At 37.3% G+C, this 15,509-nt stretch overlaps 1 protein-coding gene across 2 annotated transcripts; it reads right to left on the bottom strand.

Moving 5' to 3' along the window:
• Position 1: 1 nt before the first annotated feature.
• LOC124863500 (lymphocyte activation gene 3 protein-like) lies at positions 2–14,131 on the bottom strand. 2 transcript variants are annotated; one of them, XM_047357900.1, is made up of 9 exons: positions 14,078–14,131; positions 2,844–3,156; positions 2,612–2,732; positions 1,931–2,151; positions 1,444–1,698; positions 1,072–1,359; positions 749–985; positions 534–655; positions 2–339 (listed from the first exon to the last, which is right to left on the bottom strand). In XM_047357900.1, exons 2-9 carry the CDS (start codon positions 2,893–2,895, stop codon positions 244–246), a joined length of 1,392 nt encoding a protein of 463 aa, XP_047213856.1. In that variant the 5' UTR covers positions 2,896–3,156; positions 14,078–14,131; the 3' UTR covers positions 2–243. The 2 variants fall into 2 exon arrangements, with proteins under 2 accessions (XP_047213856.1, XP_047213847.1); XM_047357891.1 differs by lacking the exon at positions 14,078–14,131 and adding an exon at positions 11,463–11,511.
• Between the last annotated feature and the right edge of the window lie 1,378 nt (positions 14,132–15,509).

The following is a 15,509-nucleotide window of genomic DNA, read 5'->3' on the forward strand; positions in this document are numbered from 1 at the left end:
CTCAAACACTTGGCTCCCAACGGGCAAAACAATCCACACAATAATCAACAATATTTACAGCTAAAATAAAGTATAATTACAGTTTAAATTCTTTTATAGTTCCTGCTACAAAGTCTGCTATCAGGTTATTTACAAAATCTGTGCAAATGTAAGACTGTAAGTTTTTGCATGGAAAACCACATTTTGCTACAAAGTAGGGCTGGGAATATCTTCCTGCAAACATCTCTGCTATGATGGGTTTTATCACTCTTTCACACGGTTCTTTTCTCTCTCCTCACGCTCGTTGGAGACGGTGTGAACGATGGTTTCCAGCGCAGGGTACTGTAAGATCTTTTTCCTCTGTGGAGAAGAGATAGTTAAGTTGATAAAGAGAAACAAATGAGATCTGAGAAATATTCATAAATGCATTTGACGTATTTACATTTTTTTTTATCAATCATCCTTAATTGTTTTATATTAGCATCTCTCAGGGAAAAGCCACACATTTCCATTATATTTAAACCCAGTTTCTAATTGAACGGACGTTTCTTTACCCTTTGATGATTCTTGTACATCTGAGCAAGGATCAACAACAGAATGACAAGGAGAAAGCTGAGCCCAACCACGGTGCCGGTGTTACTTGAGACGCCTGATGATTTTTCCCCACTCAGACCAGCTAATGAAGAAGAGAGAAATCAAACTGATTATCTGGTAGAGATAAATTCAGTCTCCATATGAAGGAAATTTTTATTATGGGTCCAAGTCTTACCCATAAAAGGAACTTGGGTGGTCACGTTCCCCAAAACGCCGTTTTTCCCAATGTAACGACACATCCATTCACCCCCGCTCTCCTTCACAGAAACCGTTTGTCCACGCAGGATTGGCCCGACCGATTCGGTGCCATTGATGTCGTAGCTCACATGGACCCACTCATAGTCAGTGACTTCGCTTGAGTCGGACAGTTGGCAGCTCAACATCATGGAGCCTTTCTTCTTTGACAAGACAACTGAGGAAAAAAGAATTAAACACATTAAAATAAATATATAATGGTGCAAAAAATGAAGACCCGCTGGATTTGTTGCAATAACGTACTTTTAGCGACAACGAGGTGCATAGTCCGAGTCAGTCTTTGTCCTTTCGTGATCCCTGTGCATGTGTACTTGCCCTCATTTTCAGGCACAACCTCCTGGATTATGATAGACTTGTCCCAGGAGGATGAAGAAGCAGAACGGTTGTTAAAAACTTGATGTATTCTGCGGTTCAGTTTCTCCACCAGAGTACTTGTGGGGGAAAGCCCAGGGGAGAACACGCAGGGCATCGTGAACGGAGACCCCAACGCGGCATACAGCTTGGTGTCGTCTTTGGGTGGCTGGATTATTCCTATAAAGGAAAAAAAACAAGATGTTATAGGTGGGATCTAAATCATCACCAGCTCCTAAGATATTTCCGTTTTCAGATTCTCACCTTTTACAGAGAGCTCCACTGAGGCTTTCCATACATTTTTGGACTTGTGGATAGAACAAGTCCAGGTTCCTGCCAGTTTATCCACCGCCTTTGCTGTTAGACGTCCTTCATTCAGGTTTGTGACACCTGCAGTGTTTGGCCCAAGTGGATAACTGTTCAACATCCACTGTACTACAGCACCGTCAAGCCGAGGCGTCAAAGTACATTGGGCGGACACGAGCTCCCCCCACATTGGGGCCGATGGAGAAATAGACACTGTGAGGGATAATAGGAAAACATTTGCTTAACAATGGCAAAACGAAGCCTTAGTGATCTTGGTTTGGCAAAAAAGCCAACCTCAAGTACCCTTCAACACAAAATTTTACCTCACACAAAGAATAATACAATCAAAACAACCCTCAACAGATCTAGGACTGGATTTTCTTGATAGTGACTGTAAGAAGTGTCAGAAATACAAGATTTCAAACTAAAATCTTAAGTTTCTTACCTTGAAGGACTCGGAGCATTACTTTTTTGTTTGTAACATGGCCTCTGAGATCCACTTTGCATGTGTAAAGACCTCCGTCCTCCTCCTTCAGACCGTTTATCTGGAGGCTGTAGTCCCCTTTGGCAAACTCTGAGTGCGGGCATCGGACCCGTGTATCCCCCTTCCCAAACCAGTAAGAGCCCCAGTACTGCAGACCGCTGCTTTGCTTTCTCCAAACTGTGCTGTATTACAACAGAATAACCAGTGTCAGGGGCCAAGCAGATAAACTGTCTATACATCAATAAGTTGATAAATACATATATATTTGGAAATACATGCAATAAATACAGAAATGCATTTTGTAATCATGTAAATGTTTAAATAATACATTAAATTAACACATTTGATAAAATATATATATTTAAAAGGCATATATAATTATATTTGTATTTGTATTTATCTTATATGATTATTTCATGAATTTATTTTCTCTGTGGGCGTTATCCTATAAAGTCAGTTAGTAGCTCTAACACTGCTACAGACAAGGTGATTGGTCTGCAAAGGGCAGGTTAACCAATCAGATTTTAGGGTGTATTTGATAAACCAGATTGAGAAATAAAATTGTTTATTTCAAATTTGAATTTAATAAACTGTTTAAAACCAGAAGGGAGAAGTGGGGAGTGCAGAGATTTTTTGCCTTACCCTTTGTTGTCCTTGCCCCAGGTGATGGCAGCAGGATCACATTGTGGTGCTTCACATTTACAGGGCAACACAACCTGAGAACCTGCCTCAGCAATCAGCTCTGTCACCTCACATCTAGCTCCTAGAAATGCAACATAAAATAAATAAACTGTAAAATAAAAACTCACAAAAACACTACAAGAGATATCTTTAATTTTCTGCAAATTTATTTAAAAATATCATCTAAAATTACCTTTTGTGAGAAGGAATATCACCCCACAGATGACACTCTCCACCAGCATCATTTGGCAGCTTCAAATTATAACCCTCAGTTAAAATAAATCCTTCGAATATGACCAGATTCAGTCTTTTCTTCACCTCCTAAATGCTGTTGCAGTCCTTCACAGACGTGCTCTCTCGTGCTTTTTTCCTGTTCAGCTTGGGGAGGTTTATATATGAGCTCGTGGGTGCGAGTGGAGGCAGAGAGTTGGGTAGTTCCTCTGCAGATCATGTGAATTCAGCTACAAGGGAGACTTTGATGCGGTCTGGCTTTGTCAGCCTGGAAACTGTAAGACAGAGAAGTAAACAGGGAGTCCCACTTCCTCCCACGGATTCTCTCTATGCTTATCTGGTTTCTGATTCTTCTAAGTCAGAAATACTATCCAACAATATGTAAAAATATAAAGTTTGCAAGCCCAGACCAAAAGGAGGACACAAGAAAATTGTTATGCCAAATCAAACAAGACAAAACTATACATTTGAAATACTTTAATTCATAGTAAATATTGAAATTTGGTATAATTTGGGTATAATTTGTTGTAATTTTCTCAAATTAACCAAACCGAATGCTTCTTGTTTACAAATATGATCAGTGTCATTCATGGAAGCCCTGGTTGTTTTTTTGAAACTGCAACACTAAACACACCGCGTCACCACTCCGTCACTGCCAGTCATTTACGTTGACACCCGATGGTTAACGTTACCAAATCAGATCTTCAGCGGGAGCCTGAAAATGAGAGCAGGTCTTATAGCACGATAATCTTGCTCTCATGGATATTCATGAAAGTGAATCATCTCCTCCATTCTCATTTCTTTACTTTCCTTTCCGTCAGTTCATAGACAATTGCAGCAGCATCAGAAGAAACAGGCCCACACTGTGAGGCAAAGGATTGTTTCACATCTCATATTTTTCCCAAAATTCTTTCAGCCTCAGCTAGAAGGAATGTTATTAACTTTAAACACACTGAGTTTTGAGAATGCAGATGTAAACAAGGCGGCATGACGATCACATATGATGATGCGGTTTACTATTTCTTGTATGTTTGTCAGCTATTTTTTATTTAAGAGGTGAGAAAATTCCTTCATGCGGACTCAAAAAGAAGCTTTATTTGTGGTTGCAAACCCTTCTCAGAAAATGTGTAAAGGGAATGTATTGTTCTTGCTTGAAGTGGTTTCAAATTATAAACAAATTACCTTTTGAACCCCTATACTATTGTTAAGATCCTTACATAGATTCTGTTATGTTAAATACAATGCACAGGGGCTCACACAGGTGTACAAACACCCTTGTTAAAATGTCAGTTTTTATCATTTTGTGATAAATCATCTGCAAACCTTTTTACGCACATTCTGTGACATTCACCCAGCACATCTTAACTGTAAACTAAATAAAAGTAAATATAGGTTCAGTCACCTGGTAGCATAGGTGTGCACAACTTTAAAACAACACTTTCAGCATTCAGTCTTACTTAGTAGGAATCTTTCTGTAGGACACATCTTGATTTGGCCACAAATCCTCCTTCATCCTGATCTTTCTAGTTGACACCCGAAGGCTTTAGGTCAAAACCAACTGATATTGTTTATCATTTCCTCCATCTTGGCAAAAGCTCCAGTTCAATCGGAAACAAAGTTACCACAGATTATGATACTTCCACCAACTTGCTTCAGATCGGGGTATGATGTTCTGTTGGTGAGTAGTTTTTGTACCAAACATACACATTGGAATAGTGGCCCAAAACGTCAAGTTTAGTTTCATTAGACATAAATGTTTACTTAGGAAGAAAAAAGGTCTGTCTTGCAACCCTACTCCTTAGCCTAAACATAAAGAAAATGAAGGAGATTGTTGTTCTATGTGGAACACAAAAAGTCCCTGAATTTAATCAGATCATTTAGTGTTGTCGTCAGCCTCTCCGCAGCCTCGCTGATTAGTTTCTGTCATGTAATTGTTAAATCCCCATTTGTTTTATATCACTGTTGTCCCTCATTTTTTGTACTTATTAATGTCTGTTGTTATTGTGTTTTGGTATATGCATAATGCTGCTTTTAGAATCCTTCGCCTTCACCTTTGTACAACGAGATCCTTCAGAACCTCTCAGCAAACCGTGGCTTTTGCTAAAAGATGCAAATGTGTAAAAATTTGGGAAAGTACAACTTGGATGTGAAAATTTTCTTTCAGATTTACATTAATTGATTTTATGCAAATGATGGCAGCTACAAACCCAGGAAGACGGAATGCTAAAAAATTTATCAGAAAGTGCTTTAACAAATATAGCCATGAGGTTCTGCAAGCTTATGCAATTAGATTATTGCAGCTTTCGTCATGATTTTGAATTTCTTGTGTTTATTTAGTCGCTTTGGGTTTTCTATGTTATTTTTGGAGTTGTGATAAATTTTTGGTTTACTCTTTTGTTTTGTGATTCTTAGTTCTTTCTTGTTTTATATTCTTTGTGGTTTAAACCTTATTTTAGTGTTATCCTTTAGGTTTAGGAAGATCCTTTAGTGTCCTGTTTCGATCCCAGTGTGTTAATTTCTCTGTTTATTGGTCATTTCCCCGAGCTCCTTAGTTAAGGTCTCTACTCAGCCACACTACATTCTGTTGAGTAGTTTTCATTTCACTTGATCACCTCCCCAGCAGTTAAAAGCCACTCAGTTTAAGTACCACCTCACCAGATCCTTCCATTTCCCCTATCTTCCATCCCAGCTTTTCCTTTTCTCCAGACACAATTTCTTTTGTTAGTTCTTGTCAGATGAACTTTTGCTCCTTTCATGCCGATTCCTGTCAATTGTAAATGTTTTTCCCCTTAATAAATCTTTATCTCATCATAAGTATTCAATCTTTGTTCTGCAATTGGGTCCAATTTTTCTAACAAAACTGAAAAGATAATTTTTTTTTACCCTTGCCACTAACAGATTTCCCTGCTTTTCAGTTGAATTGTGCAGTATAAATGTCATATTTTTGATGGAAAACGTTTCTTCAATTTAGCTCATTGCAGTTTATTTATATCAAGTGACTTTGTTCTATTGGTGAGTTATTCGTGCATTATAGACACGGGTTCTCTGGACCTCAGATGGCGCTGCTGTGTCTGTTTGTGAATTTTAGCTGTTGGTACAATGGACCAGGCAATGAATGGTGGAGCTGTTGTTTGGGCTTGTATTTTTTTTTGTATTTAAAAATATGTGGTTCTGTAATGATGTATGTAGGGGGGACAAATCCTCGTTTTTGTAAAACCGGGGGTCCAGAGTGTATGGACCCCCCCCACACACACACACACCCACCCACCTTGTTCCCCCCATGATTTCTGCACACATCTGGTTTGCTCTGATTGATTATTCAGAGCAAACCAGACTTCTCACCAGAGGTGAGTCATATTGGGGGTTGTTGTGGTCTTGGTGGTAGTTTGTATCAGTTTAGGAAATATCACCTTCTGAATTCAGGCTAAAACAGTAACTCCATCTGTGCTGTGTTTTCAATAAGCAGCAGCAAGTAGGCCATCTCAGCAAATATGTTTGCACAGCAACAGAGTCATGAGGTCAGATGAAAGAATACACCAATTATTGGCAATTACCGCTGTCACCTAAATTTGCTTTTCTTGCCTCATGTTAGACGCAATGAGAGAAAATGAGCAGATAAAGAAAATACCTGGAGAACATCACAGCAAAGCAAAACAAGAATAGCTAACAGTGACGATGACAATCAAAAGCTTAAAGACCTTCCTGATGTTTTTCAGTTAGTGACTCTAAAAGGTTTAGAGTAGTGAGAGATCTACAATATCAGTGGGAAGCCAGTAGTAGATATATGAAAAGCCAAAAGGGTCATAATTTGTCCTTTCATCCTTCTGTCTGTCTGTTCATCCATTCATTCTCCTCTGCCTATTGGTGCTGGGGTAACAGGCGAAGGAGAAATGTAGTTTCCAAATTCTGTTGCACAAATAAATACTGTCATGCATTTATTAAGAGAGAAAATCAGCAGATTAAGATACTATCTAAAGCCTTACACACCAAATAATGCAACAATGGCTGATAATGATAACACACAGAAGGTTGAACACCCATGTGTTTGTTTTTAATAGGCAGTGTTGAAGGTTAGGAGCTCCCTGGAAACAGCCCAAGCAGTGGAGAGTAAGTGGTGGACGTAATGGAAAGCCAAAAGGGTCATAATTCATGCACAGATAAATATTTTTATATACAATGCCATACATTTAATAAGCGTCACCTGGAGTTCAAGCACTGTCTTGATGTTAACATTTGTTTTGTACTTTTTCACATAAGAAAAAATTAATCAGAATGGCAATGCCTTTTTTTAATAAAGTTGTGGCCAATTTACCTGAACAAAGCATTTCTTATTACATTATTTATCTTGTACAAATTCCATTGAAAGGGAGATACTTTTTAGTTTAGGTTATTAGCTTATTATCTGAAATTTAACATTTAGGGTATTACTTAGTTTAACTGAAATTAATTTTTTGATTTCAATCTTTTTCATTTTAATGTGAGGCAGACTAATTCTGCTGTGTTGAACATGGGTTGCTACCTTACAGCCTCATTAACTGCATGGGAGGCATTGCTTTCTCTCTGTTCTTTTTAATGTTTTTTTCTGAAAAGAGAAACATGCAAACATTAACATGAAAAGAGACTTATGAATTGGCTTTTGTTAGTTATTCCTGTTTTTCCCATCAAACTGTGACTCCAAAACGGTGGTTTATGTAATATCAAATCTCTGTTTCCCTTGTCCTTTCATTAGGTTTTTTGTCCACTAGTGGGACAATCTTCAACAGTGTTAAAAATCATTGTATAAACTGTGAATTCAATATTTCATCCAGAGGTGGTTCAGACTTGAAGCTTGATAAATAAAAAATAGGTTTGACAAAACAATTGTCATAGAGCATTAAAAAAAAGAGGAGTTCATAATTTTGTTGAGGAAACTCAATGGAATGTATAGAGATTTTAGAAAAACATTATCTTTGCAAATATTTCAAAAGTTTGTGTCAATAAAAAATGATGTGAACAATTTTAGTCTATCCTTAGGCATACAATTAGCTCTTCCCCAAGAGACTGTTTCAATCTGCTGGAGGTTGCAAGATAGATCTATTGTCAAATAGATACGTAAATGGACATAAGAAGGTACAGATAAGTTAAATTCAGATGAATAAGAACATCTGTGTGTGTGTGGTTGAAACCTCAGAGCTGTTTACTTCCTCTAGTTGGAACAGTTTCCTAGGTAAAAGCCATGTGACATACTATGTAAGTGAAACTTTTAGCATCTTTTCATCTAATAAACCTTGACCTTTGTCTTTAGGCTTCACATTAAAATCTGTGTGAGACGTGTTTGTGTTTGAGGTCTCAGTCTGTGAGAATCTCTCTCTGCGTTCGGGGCCTGTGTGCGTCATTCTCTATGAAGTGGTCTTTCCTACTGCACAGCTGATGTTTTATCACTTCCACTGTATCTGAATATGAGGGTGAAGGTATTGTGAGGGAAAATGCCCCTCATATGGAAAAACATTGTACTCTGAGTTTAAAGATGGTGATGATTATGCTAATAAATGTGATCTTGGAAAATAGTCAAATGAAGTTCTTTTGAAGATTAGAGGATGAGTAGTTTGTTCCTGTGTCACGTTCTCATTATATTCTGTCAATTTTTGTCCCAAACCAGCTTTATGTTCTACAGTAGCTTCAGTTTTAACCATCTATGGATGATAGATTCCTCTTGAAATATTGCAAACATGGCTGTGGTTTAATTACAATAACTGAAGTGAATAAATGACAGCATCTTGCATATGTAGGAGATGCTAAATAATGTTCCACTGAGTTTACCGGCAGAGGAGGCTGAAATTATTTCTGCTCTGCTGTGAGAGAAGCGTTTTTCATGTCAGCACTTTACACAGCGGTGAAGATGATTGCAACATAAGCATTTAATCATCTTGCTATTTATTTTATAATCCCGCATAATGTTTTTACACTTTAACAATAAACTTTTTTTTCATTTCTTTGTCTTTCTTTGTAAGTCTGAACATATTTTACATGCACACAGGGGTTTGGACTCATCTGAAAAATAAAATATAAAATGTCAACACTGAGGTAAATGTGCGCACATCCTGCATACTTACAGTAAAAAGACAAGCCTTCTCTGCACAGCCTAGAGCATGCAAGGGGTGAATGGAAATGTATAATGTTTAATAATGTTTTCTTTTAAGCTTATTTTCCATGCACTGGCAGATGTGTTAGCAAAAATGAAATACTGACAAAGATCAACTTTGCTGTGCTTGTTTTTTGAAAATGACAAAATATTCCATTTGTCTCTCTGCAACAGTAAGACTGAAAGTGCCTACATCTGTCAGCGTGTCTGTGTCTGTGTACACAGAGCTTAGCGAAACAGTCTGAATGAAGGGAGGTTCTTATGGTTTGAGTCTTTGTGTAACAGGAAACCCAAAAAATTAAAGCTTAACACAATAATAATGTTATTATTAAGACCTAAACTGAAAAAGCAAAAAAAAATTTAATAATAATTATAATAATTTTTATTTTGGAAATGAGTTAAACCTTTCTGGCCATCACAGAAGAATTTTTAGAAAATGTTCCAACAAGCCTGATGCCTGCAGGAAACAACTCATCTAGTGATGTTAATAAGAAATCTGGACCTACAGTACCTTGCAAATGTATTCTACCCCCTCGTCACATTACAAATAAACACTACTAACTTTTCTTGGGGTCTAATGTAATATACCAGCACAAACATTTGCATAATTTTGAAGTTGATGGAAAATTATGTATGGTTTTCACATTATCTGTGTCTGTAGGCTGCATCTGAATTTACCCTCCTGAATCTTTCCCCCAATCTTACTGGCAAAATAGCTCAAGCCCAGTCAAAGTAGATAGAGAGCATATATGAACATCAATTTACAGGTCTTCCAACAAAATCAATTGGATTTAGATCTGCACTTTGACTGGGCCAGCTCCTACACACGAATATGCTTTGATCTAAAGCACTAAATTGTTCTTGGTTTTTGGTCTTTTGCAGCCTTTAACAGGTCTTCTTCCAGGAGTGCTATGTATTTAGCTTTGCACATCGTCTCATCAACTCTAACTACCTTTTTATTTCAAAAGAACCCCCCAAGCGTAATGCAAAAGCTATAAAGCAATTTACTAGTTCACAGCTCCAAGAAATACACACCAGTGCATTTACACATACTGGAAAGGTCTGACTTGTTTTAGGGTTGAATTCTGATCATGTGTGAAAAACATGTCTCCTATTTGATACGTATATATGTGATGGACTTAGACCTCCAAAACTCATCTGCAACACATATCCAGTATTTGTGGCCTCTGTTGATTTGGTGATCTGATGTGTTCTGAAGTTCAGGGGAAAAGAGACATATAGACAGCAAAAATCACATCTGTTAGAGCTTAAGACAAAAACATGTGCCACCTGTGGGAACTGCCTGGTCAAAATTTGCTGTTTGCTTGTGAAAATCCGGCCTGCTTTTCATTCCTGACTTCCTGAAGGGAGATTTCCTTTTGTTGCATTCTGACACTACAGACAAAGTGCGTCTTGAACGGCCACAGATCTGTGCTAAGCAAGATAAACTGTGGTTGGCTCTTTGTGAAGTGATCTCCAAGGACTTTGCCCTAGCACTTTCCTGCCTCAAGACGATGGAGGTAAAGTGCCAGAGTTGCTGCCAGTGTGTGTTCAATACTTGTTTCAATATTATTTTCACACATTTCAGAAAGTGAATCTAATATATTATATATAAATATTTCGATACTTTTTTCTTGTAATGTTGATTACAGATATTAAAATCCCAAAATCCAGTGTCTTATATTAGAATAGGTCAAAACAAGAATAGCGTTCCCAGGTCATCTGCATTGTTGGGTCTGCTGTTTCTCATCTTCCTCTTGACAATACAGATTCTCTATTGGGCTCGGTTCAGGCCACTTTGCTGGGCAGTCAAGCACAGTAACACCATCATGATTGAAGCAGCTTTTGGTAGCTTTAGTAGTGTGTGCAGGTGCCAAGTCCTGCTGGGAATTAAAACCATCATGTCCATAAAGGTTGTCAGCAAAAGGAAGCCTGAATTGCTCTTAAATGTCTTGCTAGATGGCTGCATTGACTGTGGACCACACACCACACAATGGACCAACACCAGCAGATGAAATGGCACCCAGAATTCTCATTGACTGTGAAAACTTCAAACTGGACTTCCAGCAACGTGGATTATGTGCCTCACCTCTCTTCCTCCAGATTCTGGGACCTTTATTTTTAAATTTTACTTAAATATAGGACTTTGGACCACTGAGCGACACTTCAGTTCATAGTCTCCAGTAGCCTCAAAGTGGCTAATAATATGAGGAATTACTAGCCCATGTGAAGGATTGGTCTGCGCATATTGGCTCTTGATGCTCTGACTCCAGCCTCAGTCCACTCCTTGTGAAGCTCCCCCAAATTCTTGAATGCATTTTGCTTCATAATCTTCTCAAGGCTGCGGTTCTCCCTGTTGCTGGTGCCTCTTTTCCTACCATACATTTTTCTTGCACTCAACTTTCTTCGAATATGCTTGGATACAACACTCTGTGAAAAACAAGCTTCTTTAGCAATTACCTTTTGTGGTTTTCCCTCCTTGTGGAGGGTGTCAGGGACTGTCTTCTGGACATCTGTCCAGTCAGCAGTCTTCCCAATGATAGTGTAGCCAATGACCCGGACTGAGAGACTATATAGAGACTCACTAAACCTCTGCAGGTGTTTTGAGTTAATTAGCTGATTAAAAGGTGACCATGACTTTCCATAAGTGTACATTATCTATATTTTTCACAATATTCTAATTTTCTGAGACACTGAACTTTGGGTTTTCATTATCTGTCAGAGTCAAAATCAAAGAAAAGAAAGGCTTGAAATATTTCACTCTATGTGTAATGAATCTACATAATATATGAAATTCACTTTCTAAAATGAATGACAAAAAATACTGAACTTTTAAACTATATGCTAATGTTTTGAGATGTATCTGTATGTTCCTCATTATTAAATCCCTGTAAATATGAATTTGTTTGAATAATAATAAATCTACTCTTTGATTTAATTAATATCTGCCGTGGATTTTTCTTCTAGCCTTTGGGTGGCTTGTTCATATCTCTGGCAAAATAACCCTAAGGGCCATGAATACATACGTAAGGCACTGTATCTGAAGAAACTAATCATAAAAACATTGCTCCAGGTTTGCATTTCTAAAAGCCTCTTAGCTGAATGATCATGCTTTGAGATTGAGCTGTAGCCAGAGCAGACAACATTATAAACAGAAGAATGGATTCAAATTCATATCAGCAAACACAAGCAAAGCTCACACTGCCTGCAAATACGTCTTTGTCAGGGTACTGATCATAAACCGTTCAAAACCCACAGGAAGCTAAGCGTGGTACCATGGTACTCACTGCGAACATGATGCAAAATCTGTTAAGTTAAAAGCAGACATGAATAGAAAATACTGCTTAAAAATATGTTGTAACTGTAAATCAAACTTTAAACAGTAGTGAAATACAATTCTTGACCAAAATAACATGTGTGTATCTGTAGAAAACATTTCCACTTGATACTAAATTATCTGCAGTCAGCATCTGATAACAGATACAAAGCAGACATTTGCATGTAAAACTTGTTGGTATTCTACGCATGACTATGAGAAAGATTGTTACCACTGCAATCAGAGTCCCCACAGGAGATGTGCTAGGATGCACGTTGCAGGATGGAGAAAGTAAGTGCTGAACTATATGTTTTTGTTTTTAAAAATACTTTTATCTTATCTGCTGTATGAACACCTTGGGATACCTTTCTGAAAAGAGGAATGTATGGATGGATGGATGGATGGATGGATGGATGGATGGATGGATGGATGGATGGATGGATGGATGGATGGATGGATGGATGGATGGATGGATGGAACAGTAAAAGGGACAGTACAGTATATACCAAATATTATGAAGTAATCTTTGCAATCAAAATGAATAAGTATGAAGTTAACTCACTGCTGTCGTTATCCCATCTGACACAAATAACGTTCTGCTCGACAGTTAAGCCCACAGCTGATATCTCATTTACAGGGGGGCTCTTAACACAACAACAATTGTCTAAAGCATTAAGATTGTGCCAAAATTTGCACTTCATAAACCTGCACAAAGAGAAGATGATTTTTACATGCAGAGTTCTGCCTACTCATTTCCGTTAATTATTTTCTCATTTTGTCATGTTACAACAACAAACTCCACCTATTCAGTGGGGCATGTCTCTATCAGCATTGCTTATCATGAATCTGAAATATTTGCCCTTTCTTCTTTGTAAAGTAGCTCAGACTCTGTTAGATTGAATAGGAAATGTCCCCACAGCATGATGCTGCCATTACCATGTTTCACATGGGATTGGTTGGTTCAGGGAGATGTGCCTTATTAGTTTTCCTCCTTTATGTAGAGTTTTGTCTGTAGGGCAGAAGGTTCAGTTTTAGTCTCATCTGACCTGAGCACCTTCTTCCACATTTGCTGTGTGCCCTACATGAATTATGGAAAACTTTTTTTCTGCTTTTTCCTTCTATACTAGAACTGTGGAGTGCATAAATAATAGTTGTCTTGCCAACATATTATCCCACCTAAACTGTGGACCACTGCAGCTCCTCCAGATTTACCATTGGGCCTCTTGGCTGTCTGAATAATGCTCTCCTTCCCCGGCATGTCAGTTAAGGTCAGATGGCCATGTTTTAATAGGTAGATTTTAATTGGTTAATGTAGTAGAGCTAGATCATACATCAAATTGCATTTTCATTGCAATATCAATGCATGCAATTCTTGCAATCACAATGAACTTTGTGTATTTGGTAGGTGATGGTATTTTAAGTGCCATGCATTCATAATTTTTATACCAATAATATGTTTGACCAGCGGGATGAATTTTCACCACCCTTGATGGTCACACCTGATTTTAGTGGCCAAGATGCTAAACTCTCAGAAAGCTAAACATTGTGATGTTGAAAGAGAAAGAGAAGGATAAGGATAAGGAAAATATGGTTAAAATGTGGTTGCAAATTATATAATAATAGCAATATTTAACAATAATTTCACAATTCTAACTCAGAAAGAATTAAGGCAGGTCTGGAAAAATGGATAGAATGTGTTTCGCATAAAATAATAACAAAATCCAATTGAGTTAAAATAACACTATAATCACTTCCTTACCATTTGAGTCATGTTCCTTCAACCTTGAACCACAGCTCTTCTACACCCACTGCCCTCATGATCTTGAGGAAATGTTTCTTCACCTTGTCTGTAACCACAGGCAGCTAACAAAATTAACAGAACAGAGGAAGACACTCATTAATAACAAAGTAAGAGCTGAAATACTCTATTAAATTTAAAATGCACATCTAAAGGTAAAGATCCAATGATCAGGCCCTTTCTGGCCAACATCAATTTCCAGTTTTCTATGATGTCTGACCATCTAATTTTACTTGTCTTTTATGAAGACTACAACACATAAAAGACAGGATGATGACTTGATAGAGGTAGTTGTTTAGAAAAGAAGAGGAAATTAAAGAATTAAAAGATTATTCCCATTAGACATTTGCTGGTTGGGTGTGAACACTTGCAAGGCACTCATCAGATGCTCAAAAATTGTGCAAACCTGTATAAATACAACCTAAAATTCTCAGACTTCTTATTATAAAACCAGATTTTTTATTAAGTTCAGCTTTGATTTAATTAAATTTTAAGTATAAAAAAAACTTTCTGGCTTACATTTGCCCACATAAACATAGAGAATAATTCTACATTTCTGCACAATTAGCCTTTTGTTGGAAAAAGGGATGGCAATGATCCTAATTATTTGTTTTACAAGCTGTAATGTTAACAAACTGAAAAAGGAAGAAATAGTGACTAAAGGGATTGTCAAAGAAGGCATTACTTCAACTTATTTGAAATTAGCTCATTTATCGTAAAAGGATGACTTTGTTAAAAAGTTTTTGGTGGCTCCCTAGAACTTTGACCAATATTTCAAGAAACTTCCTTTTTTCTGGTTGGTGGTTTTCCAAGTGGTGTTTTGCATGCTGACCGAGTTCCTGGGTCTTAAAATTTTAGAGTACCCATGTATACTTTTCAAAACTCTGTGTTAGCCAAGCTCCATATGTCTCCTGTACAGTTAAAGCAGGAACAAACCCCAGAGTCCAGGCTATATGCATCCCTGAATAGAATAAAGTGAATATTAGGAATAGACTCATTAGATTACAAAATAAAAAATCATAATTTAAAATGTAAACAAAGGAGACAAATATCTTGCAGGTGGGAACAGGTTTTTGGATGGCACCAGGCATTTTTACTACCAGTATAATTTATCAGATTGGTTACATTTTGTAGGTATACCTTCTGAATAATTGGTGTTTATTAATTTTCAATGAAAATGGTAATATCCTTTCAAGTAGCCAAAAAGTAAAAAAACAAAACAAAAAAAGCAGCAATCGGCATCCTTGATGTTGAATAATTTATATTATACCAGTAATTTGTGCAAAGATTCTTTGGTAGCAACAATTTTATTTAAACACCCACTGAAAATGCTGAAAGTGTGATGGAAATCTATCCTCAACTGCAAGTTTTGAAATGTATAATCTAAAGAAAT

This window comes from Girardinichthys multiradiatus, chromosome 3 (assembly GCF_021462225.1).
Source record: "Girardinichthys multiradiatus isolate DD_20200921_A chromosome 3, DD_fGirMul_XY1, whole genome shotgun sequence".
Classification (NCBI taxonomy): Eukaryota; Metazoa; Chordata; class Actinopteri; order Cyprinodontiformes; family Goodeidae; genus Girardinichthys; species Girardinichthys multiradiatus.